Source organism: Rattus norvegicus, chromosome 8 (assembly GCF_036323735.1).
Source record: "Rattus norvegicus strain BN/NHsdMcwi chromosome 8, GRCr8, whole genome shotgun sequence".
NCBI classification, from domain to species: Eukaryota; Metazoa; Chordata; class Mammalia; order Rodentia; family Muridae; genus Rattus; species Rattus norvegicus.
Genome location: NC_086026.1, coordinates 60,307,016 through 60,332,750, shown reverse-complemented (window position 1 = coordinate 60,332,750; position 25,735 = coordinate 60,307,016). Strand labels below are relative to the sequence as shown.

The 25,735-nt window shown below is 41.8% G+C and overlaps 2 protein-coding genes and 1 long non-coding RNA gene across 12 annotated transcripts in view; 2 read left to right on the top strand and 1 right to left on the bottom strand.

Annotated features, from left to right (window-relative positions):
* Positions 1 to 4,114, top strand: part of RGD1562811 — a 53,644-nt gene extending 49,530 nt beyond the window's left edge. For 6 of the 7 annotated variants that reach the window (XM_063266334.1, XM_008766351.4, XM_063266332.1 and 3 more), the window contains one exon: positions 1,535 to 4,114. The gene's annotated coding sequence lies outside the window, so the exon portion shown is untranslated. The remainder of the gene's footprint in view (positions 1 to 1,534) is intronic. The other variant, XM_063266331.1, reaches the window with a different exon arrangement.
* Positions 4,115 to 10,583: 6,469 nt separating this feature from the next.
* Btg4 (BTG anti-proliferation factor 4) lies at positions 10,584 to 25,661 on the bottom strand. 4 transcript variants are annotated; one of them, XM_006243035.5, is made up of 6 exons: positions 25,298 to 25,661; positions 16,649 to 16,769; positions 13,595 to 13,793; positions 13,006 to 13,143; positions 12,261 to 12,459; positions 10,584 to 11,144 (listed from the first exon to the last, which is right to left on the bottom strand). In XM_006243035.5, exons 3-6 carry the CDS (start codon positions 13,765 to 13,767, stop codon positions 10,902 to 10,904), a joined length of 753 nt encoding a protein of 250 aa, XP_006243097.1. In that variant the 5' UTR covers positions 13,768 to 13,793; positions 16,649 to 16,769; positions 25,298 to 25,661; the 3' UTR covers positions 10,584 to 10,901. The 4 variants fall into 4 exon arrangements, with proteins under 4 accessions (XP_006243097.1, XP_006243098.1, NP_001388023.1 ...); XM_006243036.5 differs by lacking the exons at positions 16,649 to 16,769; positions 25,298 to 25,661 and adding an exon at positions 15,130 to 15,302; NM_001401094.1 differs by lacking the exons at positions 16,649 to 16,769; positions 25,298 to 25,661 and adding an exon at positions 14,157 to 14,339.
* Positions 15,378 to 18,755, top strand: LOC134480166 (uncharacterized). Its single transcript, XR_010054381.1, has 2 exons — positions 15,378 to 15,485; positions 18,555 to 18,755. It is a non-coding gene; the product is annotated as an uncharacterized LOC134480166 (long non-coding RNA).
* Positions 25,662 to 25,735: the final 74 nt, after the last annotated feature.

Sequence of the window (25,735 nt, the reverse complement as noted above, 5' to 3'; positions counted from 1 at the left end):
CGATCAATGAAAGAGAAAAAGATGGCTGGGGTCCACTGCCTTCTTGCTCAGCTGCTACTGATTTGTAAGAAGCTGTCTTTATTAATAGATATTTAAAATATGAGGGGCTTTTTGTGCTATTGGAGACCAATCAAGGGCCTTGCACTTGCTAAGCTGGTGTTCAGACCCCTAAGCTGTACCCCAATCCAAAATATAAAGTCTTTAAAAGTTAATAAATTTCCCTTGTATGATTTTATAACATAAGTTATTTATTCATTAACTTATTTTACATTCCAATCAAAACTTCCCCCCCTTCTCCCTCCCAACCCTTCCCTCTCCCCTCCCCCATACCTCCTCCTCTTCTCCTCAGAGAGAAGGTATTTACGGATATGGATATCGACCCACCTTGGCATATTACGTTGTAGTAGAACTGACTGTATCTTCTTCTATTGAGGCTAGACAAAGCCATCTAGGCCAAGGCTAGACAAAGGCAGGCAACAGAGTCAGAGACAGCCCCTGCTCATGCTGTTAGAGGTCCCACATGAGGATCAAGCTGTACATGTTACATGTGTGTAGGAGAACTAGGTCTGGACCATGCATGCTATCTGGTTGGTGGTCCAGGCTCTGTGAGCCCTTATGTTCCAAAGTTAGTTGATTCCAAATCACCAAAATTACTATTTTACACCATCTATGAAAATATTAACAAAGAGAGAAGAACATCAATGTCTTTGTTTCCCTAATGTCGTGACCTAATCAAAACCAGGATCATATACTGGTTACCTGCAGAAATAACTGGCTCCAGTCCTGGCCTCAATTTACTTTATTTAAAATTATCTCTAATGCCTGAATTGAAGACTGCCTTTATAATTTTGTTAAAATGTTAATACAACTTTAAAAGTAAATAAATCCCGTTCATGGATGAGACACGTTGTTTCCAGTTTGGGGTGTACATATAACATAATAGGAGTGCTTTCCACACACAAAAAAAGTGAATAAGGAAGTCACTGGTGTCTTTACTATGGGTAAAAGAACTATATTTCATAGCTCGTCTACAAGAATGGCCTGATACTGACACCCAGAATGACCTTCCAAAACATTCTGCATCCTCTAGTCACCTGTGCACAAGGAGAACCACCATTCTAACTTAACACACTGTGTGTGTTCATGAAATTGATAGAACAGTCACAAAGGGCAAGTCACTTTTATTGCTTCTGTTATTCAGCTTTGAGATTCACCTGTATTTTGGCATATATAGGTTCTCTTTGCTGAATTCCATTATGTAGTTATTCATCCCACTATTGATACATATGTGGGCATTTTCCAGATAGGAATTACTACAATTTGTCCACACCACCTTTTAGTGACCCTGTGTAATTAAATAAGATTATAGAGACCTAGAAGGGGAAATTCTGGGTCCCAGGAATGCTTTTTTAAAAATGTTATCCTTTGAAATTTTTTATATATTTTTACAACATACACCACTACCCCCTCCTCGCCATCCCCCTCCCAACTTCATGTTTTCTTTTATGTTTTTAAATAACCCTGAATTCAATAGTGCTTCTCATATGCATGCGTGTGACTATCAACTGGGACATGAGCAACTTACCAGTGGCTACATCCCCCACGGAAGAGTGACCCTCCTTCAGCATCCATCAACGGCAAATGTCTCCTCCAGCAGGAGTGGGACCCCAAGGAATTGACTTTCCCCCCTTAGTAAATACTAACTAGAATTCCAAAGAGACAAGCCATGCTCTGCTGCAAATAGCAGGAGACTCCTGCGTCTCTCCCATCAACATCTGTGTCTCTCCCATCAATATTTGGCATTTTACATCTTTTGTAATTCATCCATGCTTCTGGGTGTGTGGCATATGGGAGAGATATTGAACTTTCATTTTATAATAACCACCATCAAGACTCAGTGTTTCAAGTGTGAATATTCAAGTGTTTGAATATCTTGCCTATTTCCCACTGAGCTCCCTATTTTCTGACTTCTAGAAATTAATTTTCATAATTTTATGAACCTTTTAAAGATAAAAGTAACTTCTTCTGTTTTATTTTTAGACCTAGAAAGTGGAAAAATATTCAATACAACATCTGAGAAATGTAAATGGTTTGAAAATATCTGTTCATGCATAAGTCATACACATGTATAGCATAGTGTCTGTCACAGAAGAAACAAACTTGATGTTTTTATGACTGAAAGAATTATACCTAGTGTGCTACTTGTTAAGATATGACTGACCACTTCCTGAAATAGGAAAATCTCTTACCACTGAGTAACATGAAGTAGATGATGTATAGGGACATTTCTGAGAACATGTCAATTAGACAATGTAGACCATGTGTCGACGTACTTAAGATATAGATTATATGTCAATGTATTTAAGATGGAGACCATGTGACAGAATTCTCTGTAGGGCTTGGCTGAAGCACCCCAAGCAGTAAGATACCATCCGAAGCTAAGTTTCCAGGGTGAGTTAAAGGTCAGGACAGGGACCACCAGTACTTGCAATGATTGCAAGAAAACTTAGAAATACAAACTCCAAACTTAAAACCTGAGGAAGTTACAGATCCACTGGCTGCAATTCAAGCCTTTCCCCATTCGGATAATTCTCTTTATTGCACTGCAAGATGAATAGCAGAGATTTTTTTTAATGTAGTAACAGTTAAGGAGTATCCTCAGCAATGGAAAGAAGGCAGACTAGGAAGAGATTAAAACTTTATGCAATAGGACTGGAGCTGGAGGTCAGTGGCAGGGCATCCACAGGGTCCTGAGTTCAATTTCCAGTGCGTGCCCCACACCAAAAAAACAAATAATAAACCTCTACACATTTTATTTGGGTAACTAGTGAATATTAAGTAATCAGTAAGTTCATTGGTTTTGTTCGTTTTGTTTTTCCAGTACTGAGTCTAGGGACCTTAAACACAGGAGGCACGTACTCAACAATTGAGCTATATCCCCAGCCTCACATCAGGCATTACTCATTCAAAATTTCATCCTGCAGATCTTTTGCCACAATTAAGGGCTGTCTATGTGTAGCTCTACATTTAGCCCCGAGTTCAACAAATCGAAATATTAGTGGAAATTACTGCAGAGAAAGTTGAAAGTGCTGGAAGCCTAGCGTGGTGGCACATACTTGTAATCTCAGCACTGAGGCCAAGGTAGAAAAGTCATGAGCTCCAGGCCAGTCTGGTCTACATGGTCAAACTCCGTTTCAAGATCCAACTTGAGATACTTGAGACCTCATACGATTTATAATTAAGGTTTAACAAGAGTTTTAAAATCAAGCCATAAAGAACACCGACTCAGAAGCATCTCTGGCTCCTTCCACCGGTGTTGCCATTGGGTCGGAGATCAAGCTGTCCTCTGAACTTAGTTCTATTTAAATAGGTTAGTCATCGTGCAAAGTAAGGACTGATGTGTGTGGTGGTTTGGATGACAATGGCCCTGCATGCTCATATATTTAAATGCTTGGCCCCAAGTTGGCGGAACTGTTTGGGAAGGATTAGAAGGTGTGCTGGCTAGTTTAATGACACACAACCATTTAGTTGGTAGAGTTATTTGAAAGGAGGAACCAATTGAGAAAATGCCTCCATAAGATCTAGCCGAAGGGCTTGTTCTTAATTAGCAATTGATGGGGGAGAGCCCTGCCCATTGTGAGTGGCACCATCTCCCAGCTGGTGGACCTGGATTCTCTAAGAAAGCTGGCTAAGCAAAGCCAGTAAACAGCACTCCTCCTTCTGCTTCAGCTCCTGTCTCCAGGTTCCTGAGCTGTCTGAGTTCCTGTCCTGACTTCTTTCAATGATGTATATTGAAGTGTAAGCCAAATAAACCCTTTCTTCCCCAGCTTGCTTCGGATATGGCATTTCAACACAGCAATAGTAACCTTGACTAAGACAGGAGGACATCTTGTTGGAGATGTGTCACTGGGAACAGGCATTAAGGTTTCATAAGTCTACACCATTCCCAGCTAGTTCTTTCTAACTCATACTTGTGAATCTGCATGTGAGCTCCCAGCTATTGCTCCAGCATTATGCCTGCCTGCCTGCCTACTGCCCCATGCTCCCCTACCATGGTGGTCATGGACTAATTCTCTGAAACTGTAAACCTACAATAAACTCTTCTACAAGTTTGGTCATGGTGTTTTATCACAGCAATTGAAAAGTAACTAAGACAGTGTGAGAGCTTTAAAATAGCCACATTAGTTGCCATTCTGATTAAAGTCACTTGCTGCTTTCAAAACGCTGAAACCAATAGAATGGTAGTTGCCCATAATCATGAGCTATGAATTGTTCTCGAATGTTTTCCATGAGTGAGACATCATTTTTCAGTACTGGAGATTGGCCCTGAGCCTTACGCATGCTCAGGAAGTGCTGTACCCCTGATCTGTGCCCATAGGCTTTTAACTTGCCATCAGAAACACATTCCAAACTTACCTTAAACTTGTAAGCCTCTTGCCTCAGTCTCCTATATAACTGAGATTGCATGTATGACCCACCAGGCCAAGCTTGAAGTGGGCATTCTCCAACCAACATTTAAGAACTCTGGCACTTAGAGGAAGCTTTTGATTTGATTTATATTGGGTGCCTATCCTCAAAAACTTTAGTTTCTCAAATAAATTATGAAATACATTTCCCAAAAGAGCAAAGTAAAGATCAATTAAACCAGACATAAGACTCCATAGGATAGTAAGGCCCAGAGTCCATAAGCCCTGGGAGACGTGTCAAAGAAGTGCAGAATTCTTCCTCATTCTTGGCTGAACAAGGCACCTCCTGAAACACGATCACATTAATTCTCTGGCCAGTTCTTTGGGCTCCCCATCAGATCTCCATTAATACACCAACAGCTCCCAGCTTTCAGTAAGTGCGTGCTTCATAATGGAAGGCCATAGACCCTAGGCAGGATAGCATTCTCCTTCCAACTTGCATTACCTGTAATTACTGCTAAGTCAAGTCCATAGCCAGTTCCTTTTTGAAAGACTGAGGTGTTGGTGACCTTGAGGGAACTGGCTTGTATTCAGTCATGTGTATCCTCTCAACCAGATACTAGATAAGAAAACTCAGCAGACATAGATCAAAAGGATTGCCATAACAAAAACCAGACACAAGCCATTTAAGGAAGAAGGAAAGATTTGTTTTGCTTATGGTTTCAGGGACTTCAGCTTATCAGAGAGAAAGCCCAGCAGTAGGAGTGGTTGGTTCAGTGCCGTGAGGTGGCCAAACATATCATGGCAGCCAACCAGGAAGCAGAAAGCAAAACAGAAACAGGGCTGTGCTATACCTTTAAAGCCTCTCTCCCATCAATCCAGCCATGTTAAACACACCCCACCTTCTATAACCTCCCAAAACAGCGCCACCAGCTGGGGAACAGGTGTTCAAACATGACAGCCTGAGGGGGACAGGTCACAGTCCCATCAAAACATCATGGTTTACCAACTATTAGCAAAAAGGATCCTTTCTCCAGAGTGCAATTCTTAAAAAATCGTTTTGGGTGCTGGAGAGATGGCTCAGTTGGTAACAGCAAACATGAGAACCCAAGTTCAAATACCCAGCACTGACATAAAAATCCCAGCATAGCCATGCATACCTGTAACCCTAGCACTGGGAGGCAGAGACAGGATCCTAGGAACTCAGCAGCCATCCAGGGAAGCCTAAACAGTGAGTGGGCTTCCAAGTCAGAGAGAGACCCTGTCTCAAGGCAACAAGTAGGGAACCGAGGTAAATATCCAGTGTCATCTGTCTTCCACCTGTACATGCACAGGTTCAAATACCTGATGTCCTCTGTCTTCCACATGTACATGCACAGGTGCATACACTCACACTCACATGTGTATATCACACGTATATAGCATACCCCACACGTATATACCATATCCCACACACATGTCACTTTTTTCGTTTTCACTTCTAAAGTGGGTATATGAACATCCACTTTCAGGAAATAGATATTACTCTTCATACACCTCAAAAAATACACAACTAAAATTGGGGGGGGGGGGTGTGAAGAAAATATAGATAAGGCAGCAGAATGGAAAGGAGCTTCAAACCTAAGTAAAGAAATGACAACGAAGTCCACAAATACTCCTTTGCTGCCCTTGTTCCAAGATTGGAGATGACGTAGTCAGTAACACTGCGGCTAAGCAATGACCTTAACAGAGCAGAAGTCTGCTCACCGTTATCCAAAGGGCCAGGACAGACGCCAAGACTTTTGACATGATAATTGCTTCACTGCATTAAACCACCGTCAAAAGTGCCCACAGGAAGTGCAGAGGGAAAGCCACCATGGATTGTTGGATAGAACAATATAAATGATGGGATATGAACAAGAGAAGAGAGTTCCAGAGACCTAGGGGGCAAAACCAAACATCCTGCATTCCAGACAGCAAAGGAACCAAAGACACAAAAACCAACCTATGAGCAACTTTAGCAAGAGACATAATTGAAGTGTAATGAATCTCCAACAGGATAGGCCCTAAGAAACCCACGTGTTACAAGTACACATATGCAAACCAAGAGCAAAGCAAAGAATCATGAAACCCGACAGAGAAAATGGCCCATGGAGGGAAACAAAATGATATCAAATCGTTCACAAGAAACCATAAAAGCTAGGGAGAGCTGGGGGTGGGTGGTGAGCAGGAGGGGAGACAACCCAGAACCCTATAGCTGGTAGAACCAGTCTCTAGAGATGAGGACAAAGACAACACTGTCACATAAATGGCTAAGACTATGTCCCAGGCAGACCTACCCAGAAGGACTTGGAGGGATACATGCTGGCTAGTTTTCTGTCAGCTTGACACAAACTAGAGTCACTGAGAAGAGGAATGTGCATTAAGGAAAGGCCTCCTTCAGACAGGCCTATAGGCGAGTCTGTGGGGCATTTTGTTGATTAATGGTTGATGGGGCAGACCCAGTCCACTGCGGGTGCTGTCACACTCCTGGTGGCCGTAGGAAAGCATAAGAAAGGTAACTGAGTGTGAGCCTGAGAGAAGTGGCTTTCCTTGGTGGCCTCTTCTTCAGTTCCTGCTTCTGATCTCTGCTTGAGGTTCCTGCCCCGCCCTCCCTTCATAACGCTCTGTAAGTTGTAAGATGAAATCCCTTCTATCCCAAGTCCTTCTGGTCATTGCCACTATACGAGAAACAGAGCACAGCAGTACACAAACACACAGCTCTGTCCTTACGGTTAGGACCACATACTGGAGTTTAATAAAACTCAAACAGAGCCTGGTTTACTCTAACAGCAACACTTTCAGGCTATAGGAAGGTAGATTAACTATGGCAGCTAAGCCCGCACTGAAGACAAATAGACTTTGTAGGAGACAAAAGGAACCATCCTCCCTGTGCTACCGCAAACAGGAATGAGGAAAAAGCCAGCACGGTAATTACATCAATACTACAACTAAGAAGATTAACATAAAATACAAAAGAATCCAATGAACTAGAAGTCCTAAGCTGGGCCACAGAAGAAAACTTATTCTCATGTCTCGTACTTTAAAAAAAAAAAATGGTTGAAACACTTGATAACTAGACGGTTAAAAACATAATGTAGATTATAAAGAAAGTCACAAAATCCAAAATACTTCAGAACTAATAAATAGCATAGAAACAAGACTGAGAATCAGACCAACAGAAGGGAGGCTTGGGCAATCTGGCTTAGAGAAAAATAAAAGATTTAAGTGGTCACATAAGCAGGTGAAATAGAGAGATCCATTATACAAAGATGGTGGAAATGGTTGAAGGGCAACATGCATACAGGTCAAAGTGCTGTACTGTGGGGGGAGTAAGAATAGTCTCCACAGACTTGATTCCCAGTTGATGACTGTTTGGGAAGAATTAGGAGGTGTGGCCCTTAAGGAGGGGTGTGTTATAGAAGGCCAGGTCGATGTTTCCAAACCCCCCTGCCTGTCCCCAGGGTGCTCTCTGCCTCCTGCTTGAGATGTGAACTCTCAGCTGCTCTGCCTCCCAGACCTTCCCTCACCATCATGGAGTCAAAACAGCCGAACCCCAAGCCCAACTAAATGCTTTCTTTTATAAGTCGCCTAGGTCACAGCAACAGAAAAGATGATGCCTTACAAAGTTAACTGCAGATCCAATGTTCCAAGAAGAACTGATACAGGAGGGCTAGCCGAAACACTTAAGTGCAGAGAATCAATTTTCCAGATCGGTGGATGAAACAGATACTTAAGAAAGTAAAGTGTGCAGAGTTTCTGTGCATGGCAAGGAGCATTCTGAGAAATCGAATTGGCCTGAGGTTTTTGGGTTTTCCTCCCTTCAACATGCATTGCCAGCAACATTAGCACGGTGAAAACGAAGTTGCAAGACTAAAATAAAAAACAAAGAACAAACCACAAACCAACCTACAGTCAAATTCACATCACACCTATAAGCACTCTGTACGAAAAGTCTCTTAAAGTCTAACAAACTAATAGACTTTATACAAAAGACTCTCAGCAGGCACAGAGCCATTTAGGATGGAATTATAAACGAAGATCTCAGTGAGTAACTGTCCCAGGCAAGGAGATAAACATTACATCTTGACATTAAAAGTGACATGGCCTAACTGGAGAGATAGCTCAGCAGTTAAGAACACAAGCTGTTCTTGCAGAAGACTCTGGTTTGGGTCCCAGCACCCACATGGCAGATCATAGCCATTTGTGCCTCCAGATCCAGGGGATCTGATGCCTTCTTGTGTGGCCTTGTTGCTAAGATTCCTTCCCAGAAGGGATAAGCAACATATACCCTTTTCCTAAGTCCAAAGACAAGGTGAGGCATGATTCCGCCAAAGTTCACTCGAAACAAAGGTGCTCACTAGGCTTCCTTGCAGAGCATAGGGGAAGGGTTACTTACAGGGGTATGGGTGTTCCTCCCCCAACAGACCACACCTGAAAAGCATTACCCAGCAGAGATGAAGGCATCCCTGTGCCCATGTAGTTGGAGGCTCTCCCCCCTAATCGTCCCCTGCCTATAAACTCTAACAACTCCGAGGTCACGAAAAAAGGGCAGTGTTCTACCTGACAGACAATAGGGAGTGACTGGAGACTGAGCTGTGGGTCTCTGAATCTCCTGCCTCTCTACGGGGGAGTGTAAATGGTCAAAACGCCCAGCTTGGATGATCCTGTAGAAGGGACAAAGCTGGATACCCCAAAATGGAGGTATCCATCCATTTTGGCTCAGAGGCTCAGAACAGGCCTCCACAGGCACCAGGGACACAATTGGTACACAGGCCAACACGCAAACATATGATTTTTTAAATATTTTTTAATGACATGGGAGGGAGCTAGGGAGATGGATATGACCAAAGTGTTTGTTGTGCAAATATGAGGACTTGAGTTCAGATCCCCAATACCATCTAAAAAGCCAGGCACCACCACATGAGCCTCCAAGCCCTGCCTCTGGGGAGGTGGAAACAAGAGCTTTGCAAAGCAGCCAATCTAGTCTATCAGGCAGCTCTTAAGTTCAATGAGAGATCTTGTCTCAGAAAATGAGAAGAGCAATTGAGCCCTGGGTCTTCACAAGCAAGTGTACACACACACACACACACACACACACACACACACACACACACACACAGAGACAGAGAGACAGAGAGACAGAGAGACAGAGAGACAGAGAAACAGAGAGAGACAACACACACACGTGCACCCACTCTTGCACACCTGGCCACTTGCGCCCTCACGCACACTCACACATGCTCACACACACACTGGACACACAGACATTGTAAATAAGTGACATGACCAAAAGTTCAGAATCCTAACTCAGATGGTAGTCATAGCAACAAACAGATATGGACAATAAAAGCTTTACGTGCCGCACTAACACAAGGTTGGATTCCGGATAAAACTCACTTTGTGTGGAAAAGCTTTGAGTCATTTCAGAGCCACTTTCAACTTCACGTTAGGGTTGTGTGTTGTTTCATGAACATCAAATAAAACCAGACTTAAATGCTGAGTAGGTAGCCCCTCTAAGACGGGTCCCTTACCTATCTGTGTTCTTTTAAGATTTTGAAGTTTACATGTTTGGGCAAGGGCATGTAGCTGACATGGTAGGCATGTGGGGATCAGAAGACGACTTCTGGGAGTCAATTCTCCCCTCCCACCATGTGCGTCCTGAGAGTAGAACTCAGGTGACAGGCTTGACGGCAAGTCCCTTTATCCTACTGAGCCATCTGGAAGCCCTGGATACCATTCTTAAATCTGTATATATGCAGAGTCTATCTGCAACATGGCCACCGTTTAATATTACTAATGGTCACATGAGGCTAGCTAATAGGAATTTTTACTTATTTCAGTAGTGCATTTCTCGGCTTAGTTTGAAGACTTTATAAGAAGCAAGTATCACTGTTATAAAATAGATCATATCAGTAAGTCTATTAACATACATTTAGTCATAAGTCAAACTTTTCAAAAAACATAAAAAGGGATTTATTTTGAAATTTCCAAGTTCTTACCTGATTTATAAAACAGACTGGTTACAACCAAAAATGATTGAGTCCAGAGGGGTTTTCTGTCAGGATCAATCTTCCTTAGTTGAAAAATCTACATTTAAAACAAGGACTAAGGAAGGAATAAGACTTAAAACTTTCTTGCAACAAACTGAACTAGGAGTTTGTTAAAAACACAAGAGTATTTATTTCAAGTCTTTCTTCCTAAAATTCATTTTATTTTATCACAGGCAATATTTTCATTCTATCACTTTACTTGGCACATATATTCACTAGTGTTCATAAAACGTTACATAAAGTAAAATGAGAATTAAAAGTAGCTAAAAGTCAGGTGGCAATCTGTGTGCAAGGATGGCCTTGTATGCTCACATCCCTGAAGCAGTTCTGTGTGCAAGGGTGGCCTTGTATGCTCACATCCCCGAAGCAGCCGTTTGTTTTGTTTGTTGTGTTTTTTTACTGGGAGTATTTCTTAGCTCTACCCTCATTTTTGCTTTCGGGAAGACAAGGCCTCTTCTCCAAGCTCGCCTGGTGCTGTCTGACCACTGATCAACTGTGTGTTGACCCAGTGATACCTGTCCACCCGATGCCCAGCATGCCTGCACCACTTAGAGTTCTTGGGCATTGGGTGGTAAGCAGCCCCCAGGAGGCAGCCATGACCATCTGCCAAATGCTTTCTGCGGGGGAGGCAGAGCCACGGCTGGAAGGACGGTTTGAAGTTTTCAACCTGGGAATGAAAAAAAGACAGGAAAAACAATTTATGAAGATCACTGGACTGATAGGCAGCTCTTGAGACTATATGCCCATTTCTCAGAAGGGAAGTCCCTTGAAAGCACGAGGATTGCAAACCAAGAAATCAAAGCATCACCTATAGGAGATTTCCGGCATCTTACATGCCTTGAGGATCATCACTAAGTTTTCTCTATCTTTGAAAGATGATGTTTCTTCTTCTGTGTATTTGTACGCTTTGCTGGAGTTGTGTATCTGTACGCTTTGCTGGAGTTGTGTATCTATACCGTGTATGTGCCTGATGCCCATTGAGGTCCACAGAAGCCAGAAGAGGGTGTCAGATCACCCATGACTGGAGTTACAATTGGTTATAAGCCACAAACGTGGTTGCTGGGAGGAACCTGGGTCCTCTGAAATAGCAGCCATTCCCTGAACTGCTAAGCTAATTCTCCAACACCTAAAATGAATTCTTAAATAAAACTAAAAACATTTAAGCTGTGTTATAGTAAAGCCTTAGAAAGCTGAGGTAGGGGGATAAAAAAAGTTTATGGCCTTCTTGGGGAAATTAGTGAGACTTATCTCTCAGAAAAGCAAAAAAGCAAAAAAAAAAAAAAAAGTCACCAGAGAGAACAGAAAACAGGGCTCAGCATATAAATAGGCACCTATGATGCTAGGTTCATTTTTAATAAAACCTATGAAAGGTGTGAGGAGGTACACACTGTTCACAGAACTCAAGCAGGTGGATCATAAACTGCAGGCCAGCCTGGGCTATTTAGGAAGTTTCCAACTTTAAAAAACAAAGAAAAAACAAAAACAAACAAAACCCAAAGCACTAAATAGTATGATTTAACCTGAAGTTAATGTAGAAGGAAACCCAGCTGCTTTCAAGTGCCCTGTGAAGAAATAGGGCAACAAAAGATCATGTTACTTTCAAGAACTCAGCCAAGGGGCGAAAATATTCAAGGGGTAGGGAGACGGAAAAGATTCTGTTGAATACGGATGCCAGGAAGAGGACTTATCTTTAGCATTTCCCTGGTTTCTGCTCCTTTTAGAATGTTCTAGAACAGAGAGAAGGTATGTATACTGCACACAACTGCACACAACTGCACACAACCTGGTAGATGCTCTTGGGGTTGTTCACTTTGGGGATGGCCTGGGCCTCCCTGCCGCAGCTCTCCTCATCAGAAGATGCGCTGGGAGAGCAGTCTCCTGTGGCTTTGTTAACTGCACAGCTGACACTCTGAGCTAATTCCCAGTTCTCCCATCTACCTTTAAAAGAAGCAATTGTGAAGGGATGCTTTTTCTCACCATACCTAAGTAGGGAAAGAAAATACTCATTTAGAGATGCAACTCACAAATCTATCTCTATTTCAAAGGTCCTCGCTCTTTAAAAAAAAAAAGCATATTGAATGATATTGTAACCCGAAGCTCCTATGATGGTACAGTTAGGGGCAGATCCTGTAACCATATCCTTTAATTGGTCAGAAAGAAAAGACGAAAACGAAAAAATCCTCTTTGTTTCTCTTGGGTCAATCAATGGACTGAATTGACCACCGTGTTAGAGGATTGCTCTGACTTCTGGAGGCTTCCTACGGTACTTAAAAATTGTAAACCCACAGTATGCAATGGGTTGCAATGACCCAAGTCATACAGCAAATACACTACAGGGCCTTTGTGCTTGCCAAGTCAACCATTTCTAATGGAAATGCAGTAAAAGTTTGCACCGGAAATTATGATCCAATAGTGTCCTTGTTGCTAAGCCAATGTGTTGGGCATCATCTTTTCTAAAGGTACACAGAGCTGGCTAAACCACCTCAGGTTTCTGGGGACACCAAGCATACGACCATGAAATTACTCACCTACAGCACACCTCAAAGGGATCGACCCATATGGTCATCTCCTTTGGAAGTCCCAGATGAAAAAAATTCACATTACTCTCAGAACAAGCCCTTTCTAAAACAGGGTCTTTATTCTCGTTGTTGTTTATCCTGATACACCTGAGGAGGAGACAGAGCAAGAAAGGGCAAGTAAGGCATGTTGACGAATATTTCAGCAGAAGTCACACATCACGGACATAGCTCTTGCCCTACCCACACCTTCAAATCCTCCTCTACCCTGCAAGCTTACGAATGAAAGTAAAACTTCATTAACTTGTGGGACAGCATGCCAGAATGGGTGTCACATTGTTAGGTCACCAGATGTTCACTGTCTTTTTTTTTTTTTTTTTTTTTGGCAAACAAATGAAAAACTCTCTAAGGCACCTAGTTACACAGGTCTGTGGCACTCACCTATACATCACCCATCACGCCTCCCTAAGCCGAGTTCAGACAAATCAACAGAAGCCCATCAAAGCCCCCTTACTTGAAGACAGGCAACACAAGTTGTTGTGTTCCCTGCAGATGCTATCCGTGACTGATTCCTCCCTCCCCATGCTACATGAGCGCTCACCTAAAAGCCTGCCCCTTAGAAGGGCAGTCAGGGTGCCAGTGACCTCTGTACTTTTCAAACAAGACAGTCATCAGCTTCAGCGCGAAGGTTTCTATCTGTTGGGTACTCAGTTTCTCGTGCTTTTTCGCCAGTCTTGTGACAAAAAAAACTGCTGTTGCAATTTCATCTCTCATGATTCCAAAGCAGTCTGGGTAGGGACCTGAAGCCATGGGAAGAAAGCAAGGCAAGATCACAGAGGCGCCAAGGTTTAACTTAGCAGCAAGAGTTAATTGCCAGCTGGAGATTTTCTATGCCTTAAACTTAAATCGTTTGTTTGTTTGTTTGTTTGTTTGTTTGTTTTTGTTTTTGTTGTTTTTTTTGAGAGGGGAAAAAGTCCCCAGGGAACTAAGACTATCAACACAACAGAATAAATACATCTTCAGTCTTGGAGTCTTCAGGCTTTTCTAAAAGAGAAACGGTGTGTTTAAAGTTTAGAGCACTTCACCAATCAAGAAGCGACCTAAGTACCAAGCTGCCAATGTGGAGGGTGGTGGTGCAAGCCACCTTTTAAGAACATACTTACAAAGAGTCAAATATCCAGGCTTCAGAGGACCACTGTTGGAAAACTGCGACTTACAAAACCGCACAGTTAAAGATTAATAAAAATGCATTACCCTTGCTATCAAGATTTCTCTGGTCTCTACAAAAAGTGGTCCAAGGTTAGAGTACCAGCTACATTACTTGCTGCCAACCTCGACCCACACCTGTTTGGGGAGGTTCGAGGCTGCTCCATATATGCCTGGCTGTTAAGGCTGATTGGCTGCTCGCCCTACACAGGTGCTATCTCTCCACTAGGATAATCACAGGCTTTTCCAAGGACTCATCTGATCCCCCCAGGGCAATTTTAGACCACCCTCTAAAGGGTTCAAAGATTTTCAAAATTGATTTACTTTTTTTTTCTGTTTTGCTAATAAATGTGACAACTTATGACAAATAGCAAAGATCTAGTCTTCTCCATTTCTATACAGCATACTTTCTAATAATTTCATCTTTGCCAACATAGTAAAGAATTTATTTAATAATTTATTTATTTACTTAAGTAAAGAATTTATTCTTGGATTTAAAAAAAAAAACCTAAGCCAATATTTTGTTACCCATCCTTATGTTGACTACATACTGGCTTTTTTTTTTAATCAAATGTTCACTTGTAGAATGAGTAGACAAGTTGATTCTCAGTCATTCTCAAGGAGTAAATTAGTAGACTCCTGGTTTAAGCTTACTGATTTGCTTGTCAGAAAATCAGATTCTTAGATATTAACCTCAGATCTACTTAAGTGGTCTATTAAAGGCAAGGTATAGTCTACTACTCAATACTTAACCAGTTCCTCCAGATGATTCTTCATATTCAATTTCACGGGCGTGTGTGTGTGTGTGTGTGTGTGTGTGTGTGTGTGTAACCCACAATTAGTGGTCAGTTTCTTCAACAGTGAAAAAGAACTGACTCTCTAACCAGAAGACCTACTTCATATCCAAAAAGCTCCAAATAACAGCCAGACCTTGTAAGGAGACAAATCCATCATCTCAATGTTGTGCCTACACAACCACACTGGAACTACACAGATTGCAAGAAATCCTCTACCACAAGGGGATATTCTAAATGTGAGCTATCCGGCATGCCATGTCTTCCTATGGATGTACTGCTCAGAAAGTGCAGTGTAGCAAGCTCACATATGGGTGCACATCACACCGTGTGACAGTCTCACATCCTCTGTGAAAGTATTTGCTCACAATGCTCCAGGTGTGTCAAGCTGATACGGACAGCTGTCAGCCTTGCCCTGACAACTGTGACAACTCCCATCAGGTGGCCTTCCCCTGATGCTCCAACATCACACACTCCCTCACACTGCGTCGGGTGAGTCCTCTTTTGTCAGAGATGCTACTAGTTTTGTCGAGCCTTTCTCTTCCTGAACACCATTGATAAGTTGTGGGGGAGGGGAGAGGGGAGGAGAGGGAAGAGAGAGGGGAGAGGGGGGAGAGGAGAGGGGACAGCGGGGAGAGGAGAGAACTGGGAGAGGGGAGAGGAGAGAGCAGGGGAATGGGGAGAGGGGAGGAGAGGGAAGAGGAGAGGAGGGAGAGGGGAGAGGGGAGGAGGAAGAGAGGGAGGGGAGAGGGAGAGGAAAATGTCACAAAGCAAAACCCTCATTCTCATAATCTTGACAACTGGTTTCAATCTTCATAATTTTCAGTCTCCTACCAGTGAGTGTGAGGTTTAAATGCAGGCTCCCAGGGTTGTTGTCAGGATTAATTACCGTAGGTAATTAATTACACCTGGCCAGAAGCTGGCAGGGGAGCACTAGGGAAGAAGGGTAGAGAGAAGACACAAGCAGCTATAAAATCAACATGGTGGGTTTGGATCCCAGTCCTCCAGGGCCTGACTTTAGCAAGTGATTCCACCACTCTGCCTCTCCATTCCCACAAGGACACGAAGGAGAACATGGCAGTGCCCTCTTTGAGGGGTTATCACGAGGATTAAGTATGAAATGCTTAGAGCAACACCTGGAACTCAGTAGGCACTCTCTAAGTGTTAGATATCATTGCTTCAGCTCGCTACTTGACTGTGTCTTTATAGGGATCTGTGTGTAGAGTATTGCATGGATGACTGCCTGGCATAAAACGCTCAAAGTTGCAGACTTTCTTAAAAACAAATACAAATCATTTTATACCTATTTTATTCTGTTGTTTTTAGTGCTACATCAGCTAGGTAGAACAGAAAGCTTCACATTGCAGCTGTCCTATCATATTTCACTGTGTTGGTTAACTGATCTGAAGCATTGAGAGGGGAGCTCAGAGCCACGTGCACGCGCTAGGCAAGCGCTCAGCCAATGACCTTGTAGTTCCTGTGCACCTGTTAAACTTGCATTAATGCTACAGTGAATTGAGATTTTGTCTTTCATCGACTATCTCTTCTGGCTTTCTGTCGTTTGTGCATTTAATAAGAATACCCCCCGTGCCTTCCAAGATACAAGGTGAACAGAGTAAGACTGGGCAAAGTTTTGACAAAGCCTTGGGCATTACCTCTTCCAATTGCCGTTTCCTTCTCTTCAAGCAATCGAGTCAGTCATATGCAGTGGAAAGAGTTGGGAGTAAAATGAAGATCTCGCCAATTACTTTCCAAATCCATCAACGTCTTCTTAATCTGCTAAGAGAATAATAGTTTCATAAAAGAGGAAGGAATTTTAACCAGCCATGGCCCCCTTGTTCTAAGTAACCCCAGTATTCATAATAGATAACAATCTCAAGATTGCTGGTGCCCAATCTAAGCTGCCTACTCTCTTCAATGTTTATGAATGCTGACCCCTTTGGTTCAATTTGCAACAGCTCTGAAGGGCCAGACTTGTATCTCTATGGTTTCCCCAGAAAATAGGACAGGGCCCCTGATGCCACTTTGTCACTGATGGAGTCTCTGTCTACCCAAGTCTGTATTTTTCACTTCCCTGAGGCTTCCAACCTACATCTCCCAATTCAGAGTGGGTTCTTACAGGACTCAGTCTCAGACATTTGGTACTAGGCATGTTCTGAAGAAGCAGAGTAGAAAGTGCAATTCGGGTCTATATGCTCACAGCCTGGCTGGAATAAATACCTCATGACTAGTGGTAATAGAATGTGGGCCTGGATAGCTCCTGGCATGTTGGAGTGGCGTGAGTGTCAAACTTGGTCGTGGTGGATTAAGATATAACACAGATGTTAGGGAATTGTCCTACATGTTAATATATACTTGATGCGTGAGAGGTATGAAAATGTAAATGGTAGAGGACCACTGAGATAGAAAGAGGCCACTGAGATAGAAAGAGGCCACTGAGATAGAAAGAGGCCACTGAGATAGAAAGAGGCCACTGAGATAGAGAGAGACCACTGAAATACAGGAACCACTGAGATACACAGGGACCACTGAGATAGATGCCTGAGTACCTTGTAATCGAAGAATGACCACCTAAGGTTAATTCAGTTTGGTATTCATATGTCTACCATGTCCAGAACGTATGAAAGTAAAGCAAAAGTGAAACTGGGGTTTATATGACCTTCCACCCTCTCAGTAGCTTGCTTATTTCGGTCATCTATGGTATATTTCTCATTCTTTACTTGTGACAGAGGCTCCCAAACTTCTGTGCTTCTGTGCTTAAAAACTCTGAAGACTGCTTCCTATCCCCTGGCACTGTGGTTGAATTGGAAATAAGCAAACACCCATGCATTAGTATTTGTGTTTAATTTAGGGATTACTTCGTTAGTTTCTACAAAACAATACCCATGTTAGATAAGACCATTCATATTCGATACAGTGTGTTCCCCCTTTAAACGTGGGTAAAATTAAGTGTCATGTTTCTACACCGACATGACTATTAGGATCTGCAAACACCAACTCAACTCGGTGAAGTGTGTCACTTTTTTCCAAGGTTGATAGCCTAACTAAAGTTCCAGAAATTCAAATTTTATGGAGACTGATCGCAGAATGTCCAGAAGCAACAGCAGCAACAGCTCTCCCAGGCTGTCAGTCATTTGAATAAAACTGTAGAGACACCAGTTCTCAACACCAAAAGCTCCCCGACTGCTGTAACGTACAGCACAGGAAACGGCCATTAACGCAAGTATCACCTTGCTGTCGGGGAGATTTTAAATTTTATGTTACATAGCTAATTACCCTACAACGCCTTGAGATTATTATAGTTCACACGAACCGTTCTCGTTTTCTCTTGCCATTTGCCAGGCTAGCATTTGCAAACAGAGTTTTTAATTGTGTTAGAAATGGCAAAGCTAAACATTCAGACTTCACACGTTATTGCTGAAGTAGAACCTGCCTCTCAATTCAAGGCAAGGCAGACATTAGCAAACACACGCTCTTTGCCTTTGGAAATGCCTTCTGTTTGCATTATTAAATTAGTGATGCCTTGTGCTTAATCATTCTTTTCTGCTTTCTCCTTCCCAGATGACATGCTGTTTGGCTACCCCTGAGCCGGTGGGGCACACGCACTGGTGAGGTTTTGAGCCTTCCCCTAACATTATTTTCTGAACAGGTCCAAGCAGGCCTTGGAAGGTGTGAATAGAATCATATAATGACAATGTACTTATATTTCATGGGAGAACAATCAAATAGAGAATAAACATTACCCAATACTCCCTTCAGTTACTTATGGCTTCAAACACCGGACCTCTGTTTCCTCCCTCACATGGATGACGTCTGCCTCTTCTGCTTTCCCAACACTGGCAGGTTTCCTACCAGCTGCCCACTAACATGAGACACTGCTGTGCGTCAAGAAGTTCAAAGGAACACAAAACTCCACCTTCCCTTCCAACAGATTTGTAAGGAAGAGGAGGAAAACAAACATATGCATGGGCTATTGTTCGAGTACGGTGTTTTCAAAATGGGATGCTCTCAAAATGGCTCCAAGTCCTTAGTAACCAAGGAAATATTGAAATGAGGAGCTCAGTGAAGTCAGGGCAAAACAACACACTGATTAGTTAAGACTAAAATTGAATGTCCAGTGACAACTGAATGCCCAGTACTAAATGTCTATTGAAAGGATGTGAGGGGGATAATGACATGGCTCAGTAAGTAAGGTCACCTGTCACCAAGACTGACGACCTGAGTTCAAAGCCCAGGACCCACATGGTAAAAGGTAGAGGATGGCGGACCATAATTTCCTCTTACTTTCCCATGCCATGTGTGCTATAGTTTACATATGCCCACACATATAAATAAATGTGACCTTAAATAATTTTATAAAGAAGAGCTAATAAGAGCTTAGATCCAACATGGGCCAGCCTAAGCAAATCTCTTAATTCACGGTTGCCAGATTTTGTGATTTTGGTTTGGTTTGGTTTGAGATCATCTCCTTATGTAGCCCTGACTGGTTCAGTACTTACTGTGTAGATCAGGTTGGCCTCAAATTGCAGCGATCTTTCTCTCTTTATCCTCCCAAGTGTTAAGATAACAGGCACGAACCACCATGCCCACTTTTAACCTCTCTGAGCTAGAAAATGCTAAAATTTAAAGGACAAAAAAAAAATCTGTCCACCATTCATGTGTAATATCTAAAGTTCCCATTATAAGATTCTGTTTAAGATTCTGTCTTTTAAGGAATTCTTTTTTAAAATGTCAGACTAGATATCCATAGAACATAATCCTGGTATTCTGACTGTAGGTGTTTGGATAAGATGGCTAAGCCTGGGTAGGTGCCACAGAATGTGGGGGAAGGGCGCTCCAGGCTCTTTGAATAACAATGATCAGAAAGAATGGGGTGGTATGAGAGATACACTTTCCTTTGTGGAGTAGAACACAAAAACGGCCTTGTGCAAAGACGTTTCCAAAACTCAATTTCTCCATATTAAAATACTGAGTTCAGCCTGACTGACAAGGCAAGGTACAGTCAAACCCCAAAATGCATCAATTAAAAAGTTAAGCATTGAGGCAGCAGAGCTAGCTCAGAAGTTAGGAGTGCTTGGTGCTCTTGCAGAGGACCCGAGTTCAGTCCCCAGCACCCAAGTTGTTGGGCAGCTTACAGTCACCTGCAACCCCAGCTCCAAGAGATCTGGATGTAGTCTTCTATCCTTCTGAAGCACCCACACACGTGGCATTTACACACACACGCACGCACACACATGCACGCACACACATGCACATGCACACACACATCAAAATAATAAATCTTTTATTAACAAGTGAAGTGTGATTTGGTCCTACTTTTTTTTATTTTAATTAAACTTTATCTATAAATTAAATTTATTTACGATCATAGTAGGTTAAGACAGGACTGTGAACTTTATTATAATTGCTAAAGCAAATTGTACAAATCAGTGTGTTTCACAGAAGTGTTTTACCCTTCCCACACCTCTTAAACTGCCTGTTCTCTCAGGTTTCTCCTTTTTAGTTGCCACGTCTTTCTGTGTCTAGCTAATTTCACATAATATGATATTCCCAGTTTCTATCCATTTCCCTGAAAATGCCATGATTTCATTCTTTCTGGCATAATATGTAATATACATATATTATATATGGACTATATAATATTGTTATATATATATGTATATATAAAATAATTTTCTGTTCATCCATTGATAGGCACCTAGGCTGATTGTGCATCTTGTCTATAATGTATCAAACCTCAGTAAATATAGGCATTCAGGTATTTTACTTCAGAAAAGTACTTTCAAAAATACCTAAACTGAGCATTAAATTTGATGGATTTATGAAATATTGAACACAATTATAATCAGCTCTAATTAATCTTTTGACACAGAGTCTCACTGTATAGCCCTGGATGGCCTATAACTTACTATGTAGACCAGGCTGGCCTGAACTCACAGAGATCTGCCTGTCTCTGCTTCCCGAGTACTGAAATGAAAGGCATGTGCCACCATATTGGGCTCCTATTGAATGTCTTTAACATCCATTCCTTAAATTGAAAGTTATATTTCTAGGCTCATTTATTCATTTGCAAATGCATGTCCCTGCTAATAAGAGTGGGGGTGGAATATAAATGTTTTAGCAAAAATTCACTGTCAGTGAAAGCTTATCTCTGGTAACAAAATATGAAGCATTAATTCCTAAAACAATGAATTATTTTATACTCTCTATATAAACCCAATTTCATTGAATTCAAACTGCAGTGAAAGATATTCCAATAATTTTTGAAACATAATTCCCAAATTGTAAGTTAAAAAACCAAAACAGGGCAATCAAAGCAATTTAGAGTGTGAGGAACTGTGTATACACACAATGTACACTAACGCAATCAATGTGTCTGTGTGACAACATTGGATGTTGTCTTAATCACGTAATGAAAAGTGTTGGTGGTTGATATTTTTATTAATGGAAGATACTAACTATAAACTGAATATATTGAGTCCAAAAACAAAAGGAGAGAAGAAGAAAAAGAAAGAAGATGAGCTAAAGGGACCTTGGGATATTCTCCTGGAGGTAGGCTTGAGCTTTAAACATGCTGTGGTTGAGCTGAGAGGGGAGAAGACAACGTTAAGTTCAGCTACACATAAACACAATGGACTACTTGAGATACGCATTATGAGTTTAGAGGAAATAAAGAGATGAGTTATATAATTGTTAAACTATATGCATGTTTCGTGCAGGAATCAAAGGGGCTAAATGAGGACAGTAAAAACAATAGCAGTGAATACGTGAGAAAGGCAGATACTGTTTTCATGCTTGTAAATCAATTAGTTGACAGGTAGTTTCCTATTTGGGCTTCCTACAGTTAAGAATACATGCTAGACCTCTTAAGGAAAATAAATTCTTCAGCAGCACACTCAGACAACCAGCTCTGAAACCCCCAAATTACTTTTCCAAAAGATTTTTCCAGGAAATCTCCCTGAGATCTGCTTAAGTGACAGAAGCCAGTCTACAGGTCAGGGAAGTTCATCTGTCTGCATACACCTTGGAGAAGACCGTCTCGCCTAGCATGTATTTAGGTTCAATCCCAGCTTTAAAAAAGGAGGGGAAGGCATTCCACTGTAGATCGCCTACTTCATTGTTCCTCAGTGAACCATAACAGACAAGAATACGATACCATGCCCTTTGGAGACCTCATCTGACTCTTTGACTTTAATTTTCACATTTGCAGAAAACTGCTAATCCTTCTAATCCTGACTTCTTTCCAGAATTCCAGCTGAAATACTTACCCTCATTACGATGTTCTTCCATAGCCTGAACCCAGCCTTGCTTAGACCCAAGCTCGTTATAAACATCCTCTGACCCTATGTTCCCCTCAGCTCTTCAAACTTGTCCCTGGGAGTTGGCAACTCATCTTGTTAACTTGTTAATCAGACACCAAATCCTATACATTCTCTTTCACAAATTCTGTATGTCCTCTATCACTCCATATCTAGATTTGTTAAAAAATCATCTCCTCCACTGAAGCTTGGCCTCCTCTGTAATCCCATGATACTTTAATCCCCATAAACCAACATACACTTTGTATACATCAGAAGCTCTCCAGTCAGAAGAATGATATTCAAAGTCCCTATGCTAACATGTCTAGTTTTCCACACCTACCCACTACAATAATCCAGTTAATGCCCTCTATTTGTCCCATATTTTGGTGTTCTTTCTTATGTTTTCCCCAAATGTTGACAATAACAGAATTAGCACGAGAATTCAAGATTTTTCAAGCACTTACCAACCTAAGTACTTATACATTCAATATATTTTATGTGATGTAAATGTATTATCTAAGCATTTTATGCATTAACATAATTTATACTTTAATATGATTGTTAATGTGATTAACATAATTTAACTATTTAATTATCTATGCAAACAAGCTGTCCATCCCTCTGATTACACCACATCTCTGGAGACCGTTGATTCATAGAGATAGGAAATACTCAAGAATTGTTTCTGAGGGAGTAAGAACAGCCCCAACAACCGGAATTAGGAAGTTATTTTGTTAGATTGTTAGAACATTTGATACTGAAAGCAGCACTATTGGTCAATCAATAAAAAGTAAGCAAGAAGCTAATTAAGAACTCTTCCTAATGAACCAGAGCTGCTGGCAGCTCATTCTAGCTCAGACCAAAGCCCCCTGTGATGAAAGAGATTCATTGATTTGTAATTATTCAAAGGCTAAATTGACTAGTGTCAATATAAACTAGTTCCTACTACCATGAATACTATCATGAATATTAGTATGGTCATCTGACATGATAGTCTGCATAAAAACATGGTTTTATTTCCTGGGGAAGTATGCATGTTTAAAATGTTTTAGAAGAAGCTGCTGAAGTCCATTGCCTTCTAATTAGTGTCCTTCACTCCTTCCTCCCTAACAAGAACCTTCGAAATGCTGCAGAGATACCTGCAGTAGGGAGGTGGCATCAAGAGCTCATGTAGACATGATGTGTTTGTGTGTGCTGACAGGAGGAAGTCATCTTTTATACAGGAGTCATAAATTAAGCCAAGATACATTTATCAGATTCACATAGGAAGTTCTGGCTTTTGATACTCTTCTTGGTTTCCTACCATCTCCTCAAAGGTCCAACCCCATTTCCCAGATCAACAAAAGCCCAGAAATTAAAGCAGTTAACAATTCCTTCTCAAGGTGCCTTCCTGGACCTATCTAACGAAATGTAATCTTCTGTTTGGGCATTTTAACCACACCACAGGCATTCTTACTTAGATTAAAGCATGAGTCTCCCTGGTCTCTCGACATGCCCAGGCATGACCAGCAGATGCAATGAGATCCTTGGAGTTTCTCTAGTAACTGCAGGCCGGAATCAACAGCCACCCTAAGAGCAGGCATTCTTTCCTACTGATGTTTTCTAACAGAACTAGAGCGCACACATTTCTTATCATCATTTTGCTTTTTACCATTGAAGAAAAAAAAATGTTTACAGTCTAAATGTCAAGACAGCTTATGCGATTATAGCTTTGGATGGCAGAAATAAAACTCAGGTAAGATATTTAAGATGCAACTAATAATCAGAGGGGAAAACCCCTCAGCTAGGTGGAAGCATTATAGAGTAAAATTGAGCAAAATGCAAAATAAATGGTTTTATAATGATGTCCTCCTAAAATGTATAACTCTTCACAGTGTTAATGGGTTGGAGACTATTTCTACTAGTTTTATTTATATTTGAACATTTAAATGACTTTTTGTAGCACACATTATGCCTTCCCCAAATACAGGAAGACTGAATACAAGATATAGTTCTTTACAAGTGTCTTTCATAAGTTAATTTTATAATTATCTGGCATTTTCTACCTCATTCTTGATTCCTTTCACTTAAGTCTTCATGAAACAAATTATGATTTTGAAGGAAAAACCATTCTGTCTTTTACTTTCAAAGATAATGTTAAAATATACACAAGTTTATTCTTGGGAAGTGCTTGTGTTTTAATGGTTTGCCGTTGGAATTTGTGTTGAATGTTCCTGATGAACATTCATGTAATTAGTGGCATCTACAAGATCATTTGCTGGGCTTACAGGTATCAGTGTATAGCTAAGAAATTTCCTCTTATAGAGTGCAAGCCTTTTGGATCAATGCAAATGAGTATTATACAGTATACATGAAGACCACAGTCTGGGATGGCTACTTCCTACTGAATTCCACAAAGTTTGCAATCAGAGAATATTGTATGTCCTCTTTGGGCTCATTAATTAAAAAGAAAGATTAAATTAACGAAATATTAGTGGAGATGGTGCAGAAATGCTGCCACTGCCCCCTCAGCGCCTCCTATTCTGAATATATGCAAACTCACACCCCATCATCAGATGTCAAGAGCAAGGAAAACGTAACTGCCACAAGGCATAGCTTCTCGGGCTTCCACAAACCTCATTCTTAATGTCCAGATCTACCCTTGCTTCAAGGATCTGAACTCCCACCTCCTCTGTTAGCTCTTGACACACCTCCCACCCTCATTCCCCTACGTTTCTACTAGGAAAAACCTATCAGTTTAGCGACTTCATACTGTCTGGAATAGTAAACGTGTTCACATTTTGTTGCCACCTAGACTGTCTGATGGGTGGTAAAACGAATGCCCTTTAGGTGCTGAGTATGTAACAAATATTTTAAATAAAACAGGAGCCGGAAGCAGGAATGGATGTCCTCAAGGCTCATGGTGAGATCACCAAAACTATGACTTTGATCTTATAAGGGCCACAACTCTGACCTACCAACAAGGGTATTGGTTCAATGTTTGACCAGAAGAGCGGCCCTCACCTCACTGCATGGCCCTGTAAGAGGTAGTCAGTCCTAAGAAAGAACTCGGGTATTGGCAAGGGCAGTGCTGCAGGTAAGAGTGCCCAGGCCTGCTAATGCAGGAAGGCTCGAGATGAGATGCCTGGGAAACTGTTTCTGAGGATGGGCATGAACAGTGAGGAGGCTTGGGGCTCCTTGGGCAATAAAGAAGGAGAGATGGATGTAGGTCTTTGCGCTTCTTTCTTCAATGTAGTATTAAGTACAGTATGAAGACAAACTTCTCAAGAATCTGTCTCTTCATCTCCCGGGCCCCTTCCCAGGAGGCTCTGCAGGAGCCCGCCCATTGCCCCTTCTGGTAGCTTCTGCCGCCCCTCCCCCACTCGCCCCGCCCCCTCGGCCTCGGGGTTCCAAGGGCGGTTGGTCGCAGAGCCACGGTCACTCGGCCAGTAGGAGCTGCAG

Bases quoted from the DNA above. Each gene is read 5' to 3' on its own strand.
- Btg4 (XM_006243035.5), bottom strand. From the start codon at position 13,767: ATGAGAGATGAAATTGCAACAGCAGTTTTTTTTGTCACAAGACTGGCG. The intron at 13,144-13,594 runs GTGAGCGCTCAT...TCTCCTCCTCAG, and splicing joins TCTAAGGGGCAGGCTTTTAG to GTGTATCAGGATAAACAACA. The intron at 11,145-12,260 runs GTTGTGTGCAGT...TTTCATTCCCAG, and splicing joins ACCCCAAGAGCATCTACCAG to GTTGAAAACTTCAAACCGTC.